At 41.3% G+C, this 17,705-nt stretch overlaps 1 protein-coding gene across 5 annotated transcripts in view; it reads right to left on the bottom strand.

Annotated features, from left to right (window-relative positions):
- Positions 1-17,705, bottom strand: part of DCC (DCC netrin 1 receptor) — a 1,439,988-nt gene that overhangs the window by 697,235 nt on the left and 725,048 nt on the right. For all 5 annotated transcript variants that reach the window (XM_069626983.1, XM_069626984.1, XM_069626982.1 and 2 more), the window contains exons 4-5: positions 8,810-8,960; positions 5,305-5,441 (exon numbers count right to left, since the gene is read on the bottom strand). In XM_069626983.1, the coding sequence (XP_069483084.1) occupies positions 5,305-5,441; positions 8,810-8,960 (288 nt within the window). The remainder of the gene's footprint in view (positions 1-5,304; positions 5,442-8,809; positions 8,961-17,705) is intronic.

Below are 17,705 nucleotides of genomic sequence, written 5' to 3'. Positions count from 1 at the left end.
CTCAAACCTGTTCCTAAAACTGCTCAAATGCTCCCCTACCCTCCAATTGGTAGCTTCGTCTGTATAAGACCTCCCCTCATAGCCAATGATAACCCAGAAAGGAACAGGAAGTGAACTGATCATTCTACAGATTCTCAAATATACTGTAGAACATTTGAGGGATCTTATTGGATTAATGAACTTGACCAAACAGTGTGCTCTGAATGGCTAATCAAACTCGAAAAATCAGTCGGATAATCTACCCAACAATTGAGGATCCTATTTGGAGCACAATCAATATGAGAGACCCGGAAAACTACTGCTATTTCGACCTGTGATTCAACCATACACAAAACCTGTTATACGCTAACAATTAGTACAAAAAGATTGAAGGGCCCATGAGTTGTATTTCAGGAGTTTCATTCTGGCTTAATTGTATGTTTTGCAAGGACCCACAGTATTCTGCATAGGTTTAGAACCAGTGCAGAGGTAGGCATCTCCTACTGTAGCTATTACACTTTTGATTTAAATGGAATATGCCAATTGGTGACTCATTCACTCTTGTCTGAACCTTGTGCAAATTAGAAGTGATGTTCTACTTTAATGAATAAATGCATCTAGTACATGTAGTTACAATTAAATACAAAGCTTTTAACCGTAATGCACTCAGCTTTTCTCAAACACAAATTGAAGTGTCTTGTGTTACAGTAGTTTCTGAAAAATATGAAAAAGCTTTGAGATATTTTAAGCCTTTGAAAATAAATACCTTCACAACAACCCCTGAAAAGAAATTGCAATACTTTCTTTAAAAGAATCTCTTGAATCAGAAGGCAATCAAACTTTGATCAGCATTTGGCTGCCCATTTGGCTTTTGGTGAATGGTAATTATTGCAGAATAAGTGGCTGTGTAAAGAACCTGTGAGAAAACGGATTATGATACAGTGGCATTGTTACATCTTGGGAATACAACTTTACAGGTAGAGATGGATAATTAGATAGCCCCCCCCTTAAAATCACAACACAACCAGTAGAAGATAGAGAAGTGCATCAACATCATATGTTTAAACACTTGGATTAAAATGATTTGCAAACAATATGCCCCCACAGTGTAACATGTTGGTATATAGAGCATGAGAAGCTGGCACATTATTTTGAACCAGCCATTTAATCATGTGGTTGATACAAGCAAATGATGTTCAATAGGACTATGACTTGAGCAAATCAGTAACCTACGACTGGGGACCGGTCCCTTCAGAGTCATACAGGGGCCAGAACATCCCCCACCATTCCCCCTTCATCCTTTGCCAGCACTTGCCCTCGGGCTCCCTTTCCTGGACTAGCCCAAATTGACCACCCTGCCTCCATACTCATCCTCCCTTTCCCCCTTTCTTCCCCTTGTACTTGCCTCATTGTCCACCCCTGCAATTCCCTGCCCCTCCCCTGGGCCCCCCACTCCTGCTTTTCTCCCTCTAACCCCTCAACCCCCTGCACTTACCACCTTCTAAAGCACTTGCATGGTCGGATTGTCACAAGGCCAATATAACCATCTTTTGTTTTTTGTTGTTATTCCCTTGTCCCCCCCCATCTTGTCTTGTGGAACCTGGAAACAGTTGTGCATAAGATCCATACAAATGTCCAATAAATAAATAAAATCAGGTGGACCAGCAACATAGTACATTTGTATACACACGAGCAGCATTCCAGCGTATCTATTAACACAAGCTTGTTGAACTGCAAATTGACTTAGCAGCTTGAATCACAACTCATCCACAAAGAGAGGACCAACAAACAATTCTTCTCTTTCCACAGACACAACCTCTGGAACTAGATCCCGATTTCGGCCCAGAAAGCCCCAACAATTCTCCAATTTTGCTACTCTCTGAAAACATAGCTTTTTCAACAACATATGATCAAGGACTAATTCCAGTGGATGCATAAGGAAAGCACCCAGGACAAATGAAATACTTGTCTACTAACTACTCCCAGGACACATCAGGAGTGACCAGTGCAGTGGACCAGGACCAGCCTTTCTGCAACGGATCTACTAAAGCTAAGGGCGCAGACACTGAACAGAAGTATCCTGTTCTCAAGTCGTTTGCGAAGGCCTCGCAGCAAACGGAGGGTCAGACCAGCCAAAGCTCCCTCACGTACTGCACCAAACCAGTCGCTCTGTGTTCTCTGAATCCTGAATTAAAGGGAAGGTGCTGGTGTCAGTGTCTTTATTCCTCCAACCAGCTGAACTCTGCTTGCATCTAAACCAGCTCGACACTGCATCATGTCTTAGGGAAGCACGTCAGCTGCTAGGTCCAAAGTGGCTGCTCAATGCCAGAGCCCAAACCAAATCACTGGTGGTTCACTCGCTGACTCTCAGCAGGGGTTACAACCACGGCTCGGCCTGACCAACTGTGAAGCGTTCCTGGGTCTGACATGACCTGCACGTTTGAACTGCCACTTTTCGACCGCACAGAGCATGTTCATTTGCCCCTACTCAACGCCTGTTTGCTGCCAGGGACTCTAAGGTCCTACGTGCCTGAACTGAGCCTGTCAACTTGCATAATCGTTTGACACCGGGTCTGATGCATCAGCCCAACAAGAACTGAACCCAGGTACTGTTGACACTGAATTGCCCCCACAGTCTGCTGGGAACCTAGAGACTGGTAAGGTCACAATCAATCATGTTTTCAACAATATCCTTTTCATGGTAATACCTTACCTACCACCCCTGGAATGATGCTCAGCGTGCTGCTTGTTTTAGTCTATCGCTTCTTCTATCTTCTTTCCTTTGGGCTGGGTTTTTGTATAGTAATCTCTTTGTTCTAGGTGCAGATGGTATGCTGAAATAAAGTGTTTTTTATTTTTATCGAAACTTGATTGGACATTTCCTTTATTTTGGACTGTGATACTATGTAGTTCAGGTAACTATGTGTTCACCTCCCCACCCCTCTTAAGAATAAAGCCTTCCCTCAGCCCATTTTACCATAAACGGATTGTCCCTATTTTACCTTTATGATTCTGTTTTGGTCTGTAGAAGTGTTAGGGCTGAGAGGGCCATGTTACCCCTACTCATTCTTGTACTCCTGTTGAGCAGAATCCAATTTGTCACAGTCAGTGTGTGTGTGTATGTGTGTGAATCACACATAGTATTTGCTATTATTGAAATCGTCTGCTGCCGAGCAGCGCTATTTCTACAAACATAGACTAATTCAGTATAAACTGGAGAGCACTCCTTTGATTTAGGGCAATGTCAGTCTTACATGTACAGGATGACCCAAGATCAACCATATTAATGGGCTGAGACAGTGCTTCAGCGTTACCGACCATCTTAGAAGGCATCTATTATTTTTCACATCAGCAGCAAAGGTTAGGTGGTCTGCATACTGTTGTAAATTATATTTCCTACTATCACAAAGCCTTCAATGTTCTTGCTGAAGATACATTCAGCGATAACATTCATCTGCTGAATAGGAAACACGTATTCAGTCTTTCCACCCAACAGTCGTGAGTCTAATTGACCTCATCTTAATTCCTAATGTCTAATAAACACCACCAATATTGAATGGGTTTCAAAGCATGAAACAGCCCTTCTATTTCAAATGTGAGTGCAGAATATGGTATGTCCGCTAAGCCACATCCATTTAGTATTGTTTGCCGGAAGTTCACCTCCAGTTCTGGGCCACTGAACAATTAATTCTGGCTATGCACATTACCTTAAAGCATTCATTTTATACCATAACATTGTCTGATAGGGAAGTGATATTTTATAAACAGCTGTATCAAGCAAAGGAATATTACTCCAAAGGATCTTCAGTGCAGTATACTCTGGGTCTGTTGCTATGCTAAATGGGACATCTTCAATTAAATCATTCATAGTTTGTTTGTTTGTGCATTTATATAGTGCTACCTACCCTCAGGTATATGAGCGCTTCTTATTTCCCACGGTGTGTGGTGCTCATTTATGGACCTTGGAAGGATGAAAGGCTGAGTTTGGCCTTGCCGTCGAACCTGCGTCAGCAGGTTCTGCACGGATGTTAAAGCAAGCACTCTACTCACTGTGCTATCTGACCGGTTAGTAATAATGATAATCATTTTAATATTATTGTTATTCTCGTTGTCATGTGTCAATACTAGAGAAATCAGGAAATATATCAGTCGGTGTGTGATGATATCCACACATTGCAATAGCCGGTTCTACAGGGTGGGCGCGGAGGTGGAATGCTAAGTTATATCAGGGCTAGGATGTAGAGTAGGGGGTGTGGATGATGAATGCTGCCCTCCTTGCCTCACGGTGCACGTCCACATTTCTATGGTAACCCTGCACCGGGTGCTGCAGTCACTAGGAGAAGAACTGGTATCACTTTTCAACACATAATAACCGACATCAATCACCAGAACAACGGTGCTTGGGGCACCACATGATCCCCACACGAACTGCATTGCTATGGCCACCCTTCTTCCAATGTGTACTTGAGCTCCGTGCCTAGAAAACGAGCCAGCACATATGTAAAGCAATATATATATTGCTGCTCCTTGTACTGCGTAACAATTGCTCACACTTTACTCAGTAGCGCCTCCTATTGGTGTTGGTCCCTGAAACTGTTATACTTATTTTCGGTTTTGGTGGGATAGACAATTTCCTACACACATTCACGAGGATGTACTTTTTTCCAATGGAAATTCTGCTATGGCAAAACCTTTTTAAATATGGCACCAGTTAATAAAACCATGTTGTACAGGTACACACAAACACAAACACATGCTTCTAAATTGACACTGTGGATGAGGTGCTTTGAGAAAGGAAAACACTACTAGTATATGGATTTGCAGTTTGGATGGAACACATGGAAAACGGTATGCAGCGAATTTGACGAATTGAAAATAACTAATTGAATTTTTAACCAACCTAAAAACATCTAAAACATAAAATAACACATTTGTTAAAACTATATATGTATATGGGGTTGGGAATGGGAGTAGTAGTTTTGGTAGCTAAAAAGTCCCCTCTCTGCCAGTTTGCTAAATGGAGAATAGTGGTATCAGTGAGTTATCTCTGCTCTGTTTGACATTAAACGAATGGGTGATAAAAAGTGTCATATTAAACAGTGTCATATTAAACAGTACTTTGGTTTAAGAAGTGCATTTATGGATGGGTTCCTCAATGTATTTTGACATTTAAATGAGAAACACTTGCCCCCCTCTATCCCTGCCCATCATGCAGTTGAAGAAAATAAAACATTGCGACTAAATGAATATATTTATTTTTAAATTATTTATTTAAATGTTAGGACATTTTCCCTGCAAAACATTTCCAATTATAGTGACACTTACCCATCACTGACAGGTCCGCCACTGCGCTGCTATTCTCACTCCTGTACGCGACCACGCAGGTGTACGTTCCAGCGTCGTCGTCCGTAACATTTGAAATAAGCAGATTACTGTTGCCCATCAAGGAATATTTTTTCGACCTTCAAAGCATACGAAATATAATTATTTTAACACCCTGAAATTACCTCAGAGGAAAAGAAGGAGCTTCAAAGGGATACAGGGAACATTGTGTGATGGGTTTGGGTCCCATCAGCATTCCAAGTAAACAAACCCAAATAGGCTATTTCAGCCCAAATAAATATAATGTATAGAGGTATATTTTTTGCTGTGATATTTCTTGTCAATATAACTAACATTTACAGTCAACACCTCTCATCTCATGCACCTAGATAATGTAAAATAAACAGCAGTAGGTATTAATATATATAGGTTGTACATTAGGTTACAGATAGAGAACACCCATGCACGCTTAAGCAGATCCCTCTATAGTTTTTCGGATGGTCAAACTTCTAGGGCTCTCTATATTTAACAAACTTTCTCCCACTACAGCCCTACAAGGAATCTCGTCATACGCAGACAGTGGAAGAAGAAGTGAATTAATGCAAGAAGATGGTTCTCTCAGATCTTGCAGTCTCGGGAGGATAGCTCAGGGTTAACATGCTCGTCTTGGAAGCAAGACAACACAGAGCAACACAGGTTCGATTCTTGGGTCTGTGAATTTAAACCGCTGGGTATTAAGCTCCTTATAAATAACAAATCTTATCTTGGCCAGCTGCTAGCTTGTCTAATTCTGCACTGTTTTTCTTCTTTTTTTTGGGAGCCCCAACAAAGATTTTTTGACAGCTCCGAGAATGTATGGAAATTACAGAACTCACAGCGCGATTCCCTAGTTGTGTATCAAATATGCCACATCCATGTCACCTTAGCCCAGCTTCTCAGTTGAGTGCCAAGCTGAAATCGCATTGTGGAGCTGAAAGGTCCCCTCTCTGCCAGTTTGCCATTTCTAAATGGAGATGAGTGAAAGCATTGCGTTATCTCTGCTCTAGACAATTTAACTATTGGCTATTAAATACAAATGCACGAGTATTATGCAAAACACCATGAAGACCTATGACATGACTATCAACTTTGCTATGCTGCGTACACAGGCAACATGACCCAGCGTACCACGTAAACTCTCAAAGGTGGTACGTATCAGCACTGACTGCCAGAACACCCTCTGAGGCCCACAAGCAACAGTAAATCAATGATAATCAGTAGAACAACTAAACCCAATCTCAAGAGGTTGCACATTTATTCTAGGGTGAATGTTGCCAATATTGTCACCACGCCTGCATAACTTGATTGTGTGCACTGCCAGCAGACTCTTTACATGGATTACTGGGTGCTCTCATTATGACACGTTTCTTTGTGGAATAATAACTTTCAAACACATTTCTTCAAGTGGAGGGTTTCACTTTTTTTATTTAAACGATTCTTCGTTGAATTCTTGATCTGGATGCATGCCACGCACCACGTATTGTACATTAAAAAGAAATCCACCCAACATGTGGAAATACTCCCCACTTCAGAGCTGTCATTCAAACATAAAATGAGGCGGGTTTTTTTTGTTTTTATTTATATAAGCCACTGGTATTAATTATTTCTTTTGTTTCTTGCATCCCCATCAAATCCTGCACGGGAAAGCCATAAGAATGGCTCTCCTGTTAAACAATATGCCTACCATAATGTGATGCTTGGGTCCTCTGTATCTGTGAATAGCTGTGCCCCGCTGCTGAAGAAACTGCCTATTGTAATTGGTTATTTATAACGTGCTTTATGCCCAGAGGTTTCTAAGCGGCAGACCCCGGGATTGAACCTCTGCTGCTCTGTGTCGTCTTGCTTCCAAGGGGAGCACGTTGCCCCTGAGCTATCCTCCCAATTCATTACACCTCTGCCCATCACTTTCAATGCACTTTATGCACATTACGTACCCAGGGCTCCCAAATTAACCCAGAAGTGGTTACATTTGTATTAATGAACTGAACCACACAAGTCACTGGCCTGGCCTTATTAAACCATGGTGTGTGTCTAATGTTCACAATAGACCAATACACCCAAAAGTGAATCAATCTCAAATTCCAGGGTACTGCCACACAAAATAGTGGAGACAAAAAAAAAATACAAAATAAATTACACTATGTTGCATGTAGTGCTGATCCATACATTCAACATGATGATTTATGTTAGTTGTTCCAGTAACATGATTTTGAATTCAGATGCCTAATTATGCAGTTAGACATGTCACAACCTGTAAACGTGCAAATATCTGGTTGACAAATTCACCAGGTACCAATCGACCAGACCCACCAGATCAAACTATCTGCACTGTCTCAACATCCCTAGTTACAAACTACAACAAGCTGGTGGTTCCACCTTCCCAGGTCTAGCAGCTAAACTCTGGAACTCCTTGCCTACAGCCCTCACAGCTGAACCCTCCTTTTGGCGGTTCAGAAAAGAAGCAACAATGTGGCTCTTCGCAGAGGCCCTGTGATTCACATTAACTGTATCTCCATTATTGCTATATGTAGCATATTAACTGTATCTTCTATGTACCATATTAACTGTGTATGCTGCACCTGTCTAGCGTAACGACTTGATATGTAACACAAGTCCTCCTCTCTACGCACTGCTCTTGTTAACACTGTCTACTCTTCAAGCATCTGCAGCCTCAGGGTTAGGTGCTCTTTCTAAATAAAACAAATACAATAAAATAAACATTTGAAAATATCTGGGACGTCAGAGCCCATAACTGCAGAAATTGCAGTTATGTTTCTTTTCATGATTGATTTCTTAGGGATGGACTTGGGGGCTATAGAGATGTTGTTTTCGATCATGTTGACAATCAATGGTGCAATCCAATTGAAATATGCTTTGTAAATCAGGCCCTTAATAATTATCTCCATCCACAGCTAACAGAACTTCCTATGAAGTGATTTTGGACTGATCAGTAAAAGGCCTGCCCCAAATCGTTGCATCCCAACAAATCTAGGGACAATGGGGTAGTTTGTCTCATGGTGTCATTTCAAGGAAATACCCTAGTATAGTAGTAATCTCCTAATCCATTCACCAATAAGCAAAGATGGAACTGGTGATTGTGGAGGCAATCACATGCTGGCACAGCGTTTTAGGAGCATGGGGCTATTTGGTTGAGAATTGGAATGGCTGGATACAGACTGCTGGACAGTTGGAGGTCGAGGAACTGGCATATTGAATGGCTGACAGAGTTGTGACCTCCAGAGGTTTTTCATTCACAGGCTTAATTATACTGTAACTACAACTGGATATCAAGCACAGAAATTATACCCATTTATGTTATTGAGAATATTATTTATATTTTGTAGAATATTAAGTACAATTAAGATTTAGTTGTCTTTCCTTTCCGATAAATATGCACATGATATAGGCTGTATTTAAATGTCGAATGTATTATTAACTATGTTGAGAAAGTACATATTGTCGGAGATACCTTGTAGGGATGACTTCGTCTCCATGCATCCACATTACATTCGGAGTTGGGAATCCTGAAACAGCACATTCCATCACTGCATCTTGTCCCTCAATTGCTCGAACATTCGTTGGTCTCTGGAGGAAAATTTGTTGTCTATGTAAACCAGATTCTGAGAGAGAAAATATTGAAAGTCCGTCACAAATAGTATTCGCCGTCTTTTCAATTTGTAAAGGAAAGCATTGCTACAAGTTTATTAATGAAACATTGCAATGACAAAAATCATATACTTGTATGCATTATTATTGACTTTGGGTCTGTAAGAAGTTCAAAGAACGTTCTTTTCAATTGATGCCTAGCAATCACTGTTATAAACACAATGTATCTTTTATCTAGACCAGTCTATCATGTTTTTCTTGTAAGAACTCCTAATCTTCCTTAGGGCAGTACCTTGAATCAAATACACGTGCTTTCAGTTCAATGGCCAATGAATTGCAAAGGCAACATAATAACATTACTGTGTTCACATATGTTAACTGTATAATTGATACAGCCAGTGCTGAATAACAGTATCATTTTTTTGAGGTCCCAAATGCGTGTGAATTGCAGGAAAAACACTCGCACATAAATGTACGCCCATCAATGTGGGGGTGAGTGCTAGATTCTTAGTAAGCACGTATGATGTTGTGATACATTATTTGTAATTCTCCTACTATCACCCCGTGTTTTATATCCGGCAGCACGGGCTGCTAAGAAACAAGTATTTTCTTTCAATGAATGGGACACCTTGTGGCGTGCCGTTAAATGAAAGAAAATACTTACACAGGATGGCCTTCACGGACCTGGAAGGTGTGGCTCCATACAGAGCCCCGCGTCCATTTACATGGCGGCCAGCAGAAGGGAGATGGTGTGAAGCTGAGGAGGCAGCCCGGGTCATCACAGCAATACACAGGTAAGTGGGCTGTGGAGGGGGATTGCGAAAAATGAGTATTAAAGGGAAAGAAGAAGGGAGAAGATAGTGGGGCGGGGGAAGGAGCTTGCAGGTTGCTCGGAACATGTGCTTGGATCGTGGGATTCAGCCTACGATCCAAGCAACCTGATTGGTTGCTCGCCCCGCGTGCTGATATGTATTGGGTTTTATGTAGTACACACCTAGCTGAGATGCAACATAGCATTGTGAAGGGACTACGGTAAAATGATACAATGACATGGATAAGACTGGACAATACAATGAGGTACAGTTAGGAGGATATGGAATGAGTGAATAAAGAGGCTTGCAGGATGGAGATGCGGGTAACAGTAGGGAGGTAAAGGCAGGTGCGTTGCACGTTGCGAAGGCTCTGCAGATTGCTAGTCACTGGGGTGTTGTTTAACAAAACTAATGTGAGGGTCTCTGCCGTATTAGACTTCATCACCCTACCAGTGACCGAACATTTAGATATTCAAAAAGTATGTATGCAATGGTTCAGAGAATCGACACGTCATATTTCGGCACTGTTATAAATAATATTCTCTGTGAAATGCACATGGAAAGGGAAAGGCAGCAGTGTATAATCCTTCTGTACCACATTTAATTATGTACAGAAGAGTCTTTAATGAACTTAATCAGTGGTCGAAGTGTATGAAAGGAAGTACTGGAACTATGTTCCCTGCTGGTCCACCCTGCTCCCCCCAAACCCCATCACACGCCCCCTCCGATGTGCAATCCCAACCCCCAGACACATGCCCTGCTGGTTAAGGGGAACGTTCAGTGCAGTGCACTGAAGTCCAAGTTTTAATTTGTTCCTACACTTTTATTTTAAAATGAAACCATTTCGGAACGGTTTCTTTTGAAAATAAAAGTATAGGAACAGTAAAACTTAATTTAATAAATTATAGGAGCACCGCTCCCAACCACTCCCGCCCACTTCGACCACTGAACTTAATATGTGTCATGTCTGGAAGGGCGAGAATTAAAACATGTTCATACCTTTAATGTGCCCTGTCGCATGCATTGACCCTTAAGTGAAGGGAACCATGAATTTAACATCAGTGAGATGCCATGCAAAAATGGGGTCACATTCTCACACTTAGGAAAAAGTGAATTACTTACACTGTGGCCTGCTGCCTTTTTGGCCTTCCTCATATTGCACATTAGGCCCTTCACGTGCACATTAAAAAATAAAATAATGCAACAACTTTTTTTTAAGGCTTATTGGGTAGGCAGGGTCAGAATGGGAAGGGGGTAAAGGGGAATTAGCCCCGCAGGCATCTGGGATGTGGAACAAAGGAAGAACAGTCGAGTGTGATGGGTAAGGAAAACAGAGTAAATAAGACAGAGCTACACATCTGGAAAGGTAGATTAGCCATTTCAGTGCTGTTGAGATCTGGGCCTAATCTGCATGCCACTTCAAATGATTTTAGGACTGAATCACGCCCTTTCTTTTTCTGGCAAAGTGCTGTATATTTGATCTATGAGCATGTTTCAATTAACACTTCTCTTATATTACTTACAGGTTGGTTTATCATGTGACTTGGTGCTTTGATAGTCAAATTTATTGAACAGTGTACTAATTTAGCCCTTGATTAACAACTTTACAGAAAGTGTTTGATATCTACATTTGAAAGCATGAAACTGGGGGTTAAGTCCGTGCTTCGAAAATGTATACATTATGTGATCCTGAACAAATCACTTTTCATCACTGTACATGGTTTTCCTTAACTGTATGTAGGGAAAGCCTCAGTTACATGGATTTAAAATCTATAGTTTTAATTAATAAATACATATTAACCATTTATACAATGCTTACTGGTGGACAGGCAGGATGCCAAGCAACATTTGTATGTTGTCTGTGTGGGGTGGACAGGGTGCCAGGTATGGCTTTTGTGTTTGTGCTGGGGAGGCAGGAAGTCAGGTCTGGTCTTTTGTAGTGCAGAACATGTTTGCCTTTTAGAGTGAAGCCAGACCCCATGACTTGGATTTACCAATTAATTCTCTAGCTTCTCCACCTCTTTACATGGTCCAAAACTAAAGATGAGATGGGAGGAGATGTAGCCTTCCGTTGAACTGCAAACTGGATTTCAAGGAAACGTGGGGTCAAATCCCAGCGTTCTTATTCACCAATTTATATTATCCTGATTATATGATTTTACTGCATTTGATATGGGAGGAAGGTTGCCTGGGCCCAGATCTCTAAGAAATGACAAACATAACTGAACGATATGTTGAATACAAGGAATACAAGGAAAATAATGTCAATAATGTCTACTTCGTATGCTAGAGAATGCACACATGCGGGTGTGATTGGTGGTGAGTTTAGTTGTTGTGTGCTTGGGCCACTGCATGGTGGAACTAGAAAACTGTACTTGCTCCCAGGCCTAAAGTTGACAGTCCTCCCCTGGGGGTAGGCACAGACCAATTCAGATAAACACAAGAGGAGTAAACAAAATGAAGGGCCTCAATCATCCTTTATTGGTATTATCATTCTTTTTATTATTATTTAAAAAATATATATTTATTGAGCGTGGACCTAGCTTACGGAAGCAATTGAACACTTTAGAATTATAGGGGAAAGAACATAGTGAGGGAGGTAAGGAAAAAGGGAGCGGGAGCTTATTACGTGGGAGGAAGGGATGTAGGCAGCAAGACATCTACAAGCAAGCACGGTAGGATACTGTGAAAGAGCAGGTCTCAGGTAGGGTGGGGAGTGCAGAGTGTGTGGACCTAGGTGTTTGGGAGGATCCGTTCCTTGAAGAAGAAGGTCTTGAGATCTTCTCTGAACTGTCGAAGCAATGGGTTGAGTCTGAGGTTGACAAGTAGGAGGTTCGAAAGGTTGCTCAGTTGAGGATAACGTAAAGCAAAGAACCAGGTGTTCAGGCACGTCTGATGAGGTTCTAGATCGCCTGATTGGAGGCGACCGTACTTGTGTGTTAAACATCACCAACAACCAGCCATAAATGCTTTTTTTCCCCCCACACCCTCTATTTGTGAGGCAAATGGAGATAATTTTTCAGTTATCTCAGGCCACTGCAGTTACCAGCCTGTCAAAAGGGTGATCAAAAGTGTACAATGTTGTGAGCCCTCCTAGTATTGCAGAGAACATCTTACCAGTGCTAAAAGCATATTCTCTATTTCCCAAAAGCATGAGATAAAAGTGGAGGAATCAGACTGCGGCAGACTCTTTGTGCAGCCCTAACGAGCACTGATTAGAGCGTGATAAATTTCTATTCCAGCAATCCATATGAATTATTATTCATCTGCTTAACTCAATTTCACAGCTGCAGAGACAGCGTCGTTGATTTTTCTCTCTTATCTGTGCACAAATATTAGTTGTACTTTTAGTAGCTGAGGGGTTCGCTTTGAATGAGTCAGCGGTAATGAAAGCATAAAATGGCTGAAAGATTGGAAACTATAAGGGCTCTTACAGACTTCAACGGCTTCGCGTTTACTTTAATTGCAGCACAGACATAAAAGCACATTTTTTCAGATCGAATTAAATCCAGGAGCAATAGCCTTCCTCTATCCCATCTTGGATTTGTCAGGTGCCCAACTGCTCGTCCTCTCCGTATTTCAATGCCGAAAAACGAGTAATTCCTTTAAAAGTAAAGTATAAAGCGGTATGCTTGAAAGAGAGCTCTTTATCCTGTCATACGTTCAAAGAAAGAGATTACATGAGCCTTATTCTGTCAGTTCTTTCTTCTTACCGACGGCTGCATGTTCCTCTTCAGGACTGCCAAGATTGATCAGTGGCGCCTTAACTGCCTCACAGGAGGAGAGACGGAAACTGCCATTTTGGTCACTTCCTAAAACAGCCAATCCAAACGAAACATTTGCAGTTGTACAGAAGCCTTTGCTGACTGCAATTACACTGCTTATGGGCGGGAGCGGTTGGGAGCCGTGCACCTGGACTTTTGAAAAAAAAAGTGTTACTGTTCCTATGCTTTTATTTTTAAAAAAAGCTGTTCCGGAAGGGTTTCGTTTTAAAGTAAAAGTGTAGGAAGTAGTTGAAACTTGCATTTAAGTGCACTGCACTGAACATTCCCTTACGCAGCAGGTGTGTTTGGGGGATTGATATGCGTGTGAGAAGACGAGCGTTGATGGTTTTTGTGGGGCGCGTAGGCTGGCCAGCAGGGAACACAGTTCCACTTCTTTTCTTACATTTCGACCACTGCTTAGAATCACCTTTGTCCTTTTCATATATCTGTAGCACTGTGGTCTTCAAACTGTAGTGTCAGAAGATTGTCAAGGGGGCTGTTTTTAATAGAAAATATAAGCAAATATGGCATCTCAGGGGTGCGGGGGTTCCAGCAACACTATTTTTTCTCATGGGAGCTGGGGGCTTGGCATAAACAAGTTACAGGCAGGACTGTTTGGCTTGTCCATCATGTATAAAATTACTCCATTGCAAACTAAAACAACTTGTAATAAACCCACTGCTCTGCAGCATACAGAGGTTTTAAATGAGCATAAACTAGGAGTTAGGTGCCTGAAACGAAAGTGGCGAGCAAATCATGATGTCGCCCATGACTACTGCTGGGTGGAATGCTCATACATATGTAATGAACACGGCACAGCACCCACCATACAATCAACATGTGCAAACCACGTTTTAAAACATAGGGGCCCTCCATGCCCCAACTCCCCAGGACAAACACAGAGAGGATTGTAACAATGACAAGTGAACACAGTTTATTCTGACCATGTGTTTAAATCTGTGAATCCAACAGACATCAATATTTTGAATACAGCTCACATGGTGTGTGACAGCCCCCTTATGCCTTATTGCTTTAATCACCGTGATCTCTTACGCCTAAACATCTATCTTCTGTAACCTAAGCTCTTGGAATCACAGACAATCACATTGTAAAAAGTAGGAAAAACAAATACTTTAAGTGGGGGCGGGCCTCATCTATGTAGGAAATGCAGAGGGAATGGGATTCCCAAATTCCACTACAGGTTGGTGATAGGATCCTAGGGTTGTGAATATTACTGGCGATATGTACAGAGGTGGGGGGGGGGCACCTAGGCTTTCCAAGAGTTGGGCGGTAGTGGATGAGCTGGGATGGATGGGGGGGATTTTTGAATAGTCATGGGTCACTTTGCAAAGAGTTAGAGAAGGCATGTTTGTGATATGTATTTTTTCTCTATATTGGTATTACTGTTCATTCCCCTTTTTAGTGGTAGCCATATTTAACATATGTGTTCAAATATGGCATCCCTAATTAAGTGTAAAACATTATTCATTTGACATCTTTCCATTTCAGAGGCATTATACATCATTTGTTCAGAGAAAATTAACACTGTTTTCAAAGTTGCACTTTTTTATTGCCATTTCATTCTACATCCTTTTGCAACCCTCCCAGCGCTAACCTATTTCTCTAAGACCAATAATAAAACTCGAATTTTGTGTTATTTGGGTGTTACACTGAAACAGGTGTGTGCCATCACACAAAGTTCAAACATGGCACCATGCACTGAGATTGTGAGTTTAAGCCACTAGCTAATTTCTACATGAGATTTTCATTTTAAATATTAGCAATATCCATCTTTGGGTCGACAATACATTGAGAATGAGAATACGTTTGTCAGACGTATGCAAATGCAGTATACTGTGGGTGTGAGAGTTGCTCCTTGATCGTTTACTGATTCTAAAAGAAGCCATGCAAGAGAAACTATTGGTGAGAGCAGTTTTGACTGGGAAGTTCTGTGGCCCAGAAAAAGGACAATTACTAAGGAACCCGTGAATCAGTGCTCAATGGTGTAGAATTGTTTCAGTAAAACAAATAGATCCCCTTGAAACCATAAAGTGAAATAGAAGACATTCCTTCTTTGTACCAGGCCAAGGAAAAGAAACCTGTGGCTATGCAGATGATGTGCCCTGCAAGTTCCATCAACACTAGCCTGTATACGCAATTGTGATGCATCATGGGATGTGTAGGACACATCTCTGTAGGTTGCCTTAGCCAGTGCGAGCAACACATGTTCCACTTTGCATGGCATGTGCATTGTGATTACTCAAAATGTACATCTATGGGCACTGAGGTGTTATATGGATGCCTAGCTCTCATATCGTGTGATTGCCCAACACTAATCTCTTTGGGCAGTCACACGAAATGAGAGATAGGGATTGGTTACTCATTCATGAGGGATCACTCATTGCATGACAGTGTCCACAATATCATGCAGTATGTTGGAGATGTAGAATGAGGGGCTCTGTTGTAAGTAGTAGAATGAAGAGTACACAAATAATCCGATCAAAATCACACTACAGAAATATTCACTTGTTTAAAGTTAGAATTGCCAAATATTGCCTACCTTTTTAAACATCCATCCTGTCATTTCTAAGAAAATACACACACTCATCCCAAGTACTTTTATTATTGGTTTATTTCAAAACTTTAAAAACAGACAAAATAGAACTTTTCATACATTTATACAGAAAAAGAAGAAGAAAAAAAAGATCCGAAAGAAGAAAACCATGAACTATAAATCCCCAGAGTCAGACAGTAAAAATAAAAGATAAAAAAGTGAAAGGAGCAAGAAAGGGAGCAATTTCCCATTACTCCATGACTTCCTCCCACACATAGATACATCACTATTAGTCAAGTTAAAATTACATTCAGACATTTGACCAGAGCGAAAGCTACCAAATGTTTTTCGCCCACACTAATTGAAATCTCCAGGTTTAGTCGATTCTAGATAAAGGCCTGTACACTTTTTTTGGAGCCGTGCATAACTTTGCCATCAATCATTTCCTCTGATTACCCAAAGAAAGCACTGAGGAAGACATTGGCAAGCCGAAGCCCAGATAGGTTGCAAGGTCAGGAAATGAGCATAGCAGTCTAGCCAACTCATGGAAAAGAGTGAAACAATGACCTGATCCTTGCTCTCATGGCTGGAGAGCAACGATGGACTTGTTGTCACTGGTGGAATCTCATTTGCATAATGTATTATACCGTAATGCTGTTTTTCTCATGGGGTACTGCTCACTCTGATAAACAAAGATTTATAGTTGCAACTGCGCAGTGTAGAATTTAATCAGATTTTTTATGGGTCCGACACTGTTTAATTTCTGGAAGGAATTGCTTATGTATACATAATATCGTCAGCATTGAAGGCTGCGTGCTGCTTGTTTATAATACGTTTGGGAAATAAATCTGGAGTATGCATCTGTTTTCAAACTATCAGCAGTGACTGGCAATCACATGTAGACATTCCGCCCAATCAAGCATGTCTGAAGTGGAAAGCTAGTCAAATGCTGCCATTTCCGGAATAGGAGATGGTGTATAGAAGAGCGCAACGCTGGTTTATAGAATTACTTTGGTGGCGATAAAAGCAAACGCATGCATCTAATTAACTTGTAGATCTGTCCATTTTTCTAAAGCAGAATTCAATGTAACAATTGAAATGAGGATTCCATGATAGCCGGCCTATCATTTGTAGAGATCCCTGCTACCCATTTGTTCTCATGTTCCACTGTTACACCTCTCCCATTTCATCAACAGAACAGTGTGGACCAATGGCTTAAAGTAAGAATTGAGTCTCCTTCTGCTCTTGGAAAACAGGTGAGACTGTCATGGGCAGTTTTGGGGTTGACAGAGGCAATGTTGTACCATGGACCTCATGTTGCTTCATGTGTGATATAGCATCTAGTTATACCTCAGAAGTGGCACAAATTGAAATGTTAAGGTGAAATATAAGATATGACTATGTTGCATGAAAGCCACTTTACCACATTTGGATGCAGGACACATTTCCAAATGTGTACCTATATTGGACAGATGTAGTCAAATGGGGAGTATGTGGGATCATGGTGGAACGTAGGAAATAGACATACAATCTTGATCTTAATGCTGCAATTGACAGGGAGTTGGTCCAGAGAACACCTGGCCGCAGACACAGACGAGTATTTAGGGAAGCTGCCAGCCAATTAAATTC

This window comes from Ambystoma mexicanum, chromosome 6p (assembly GCF_040938575.1).
Source record: "Ambystoma mexicanum isolate Mex_15411 chromosome 6p, UKY_AmexF1_1, whole genome shotgun sequence".
Classification (NCBI taxonomy): Eukaryota; Metazoa; Chordata; class Amphibia; order Caudata; family Ambystomatidae; genus Ambystoma; species Ambystoma mexicanum.
The sequence above is the reverse complement of the archived record's forward strand: the minus strand, read 5'-3'. Positions and strand labels throughout refer to the sequence as shown.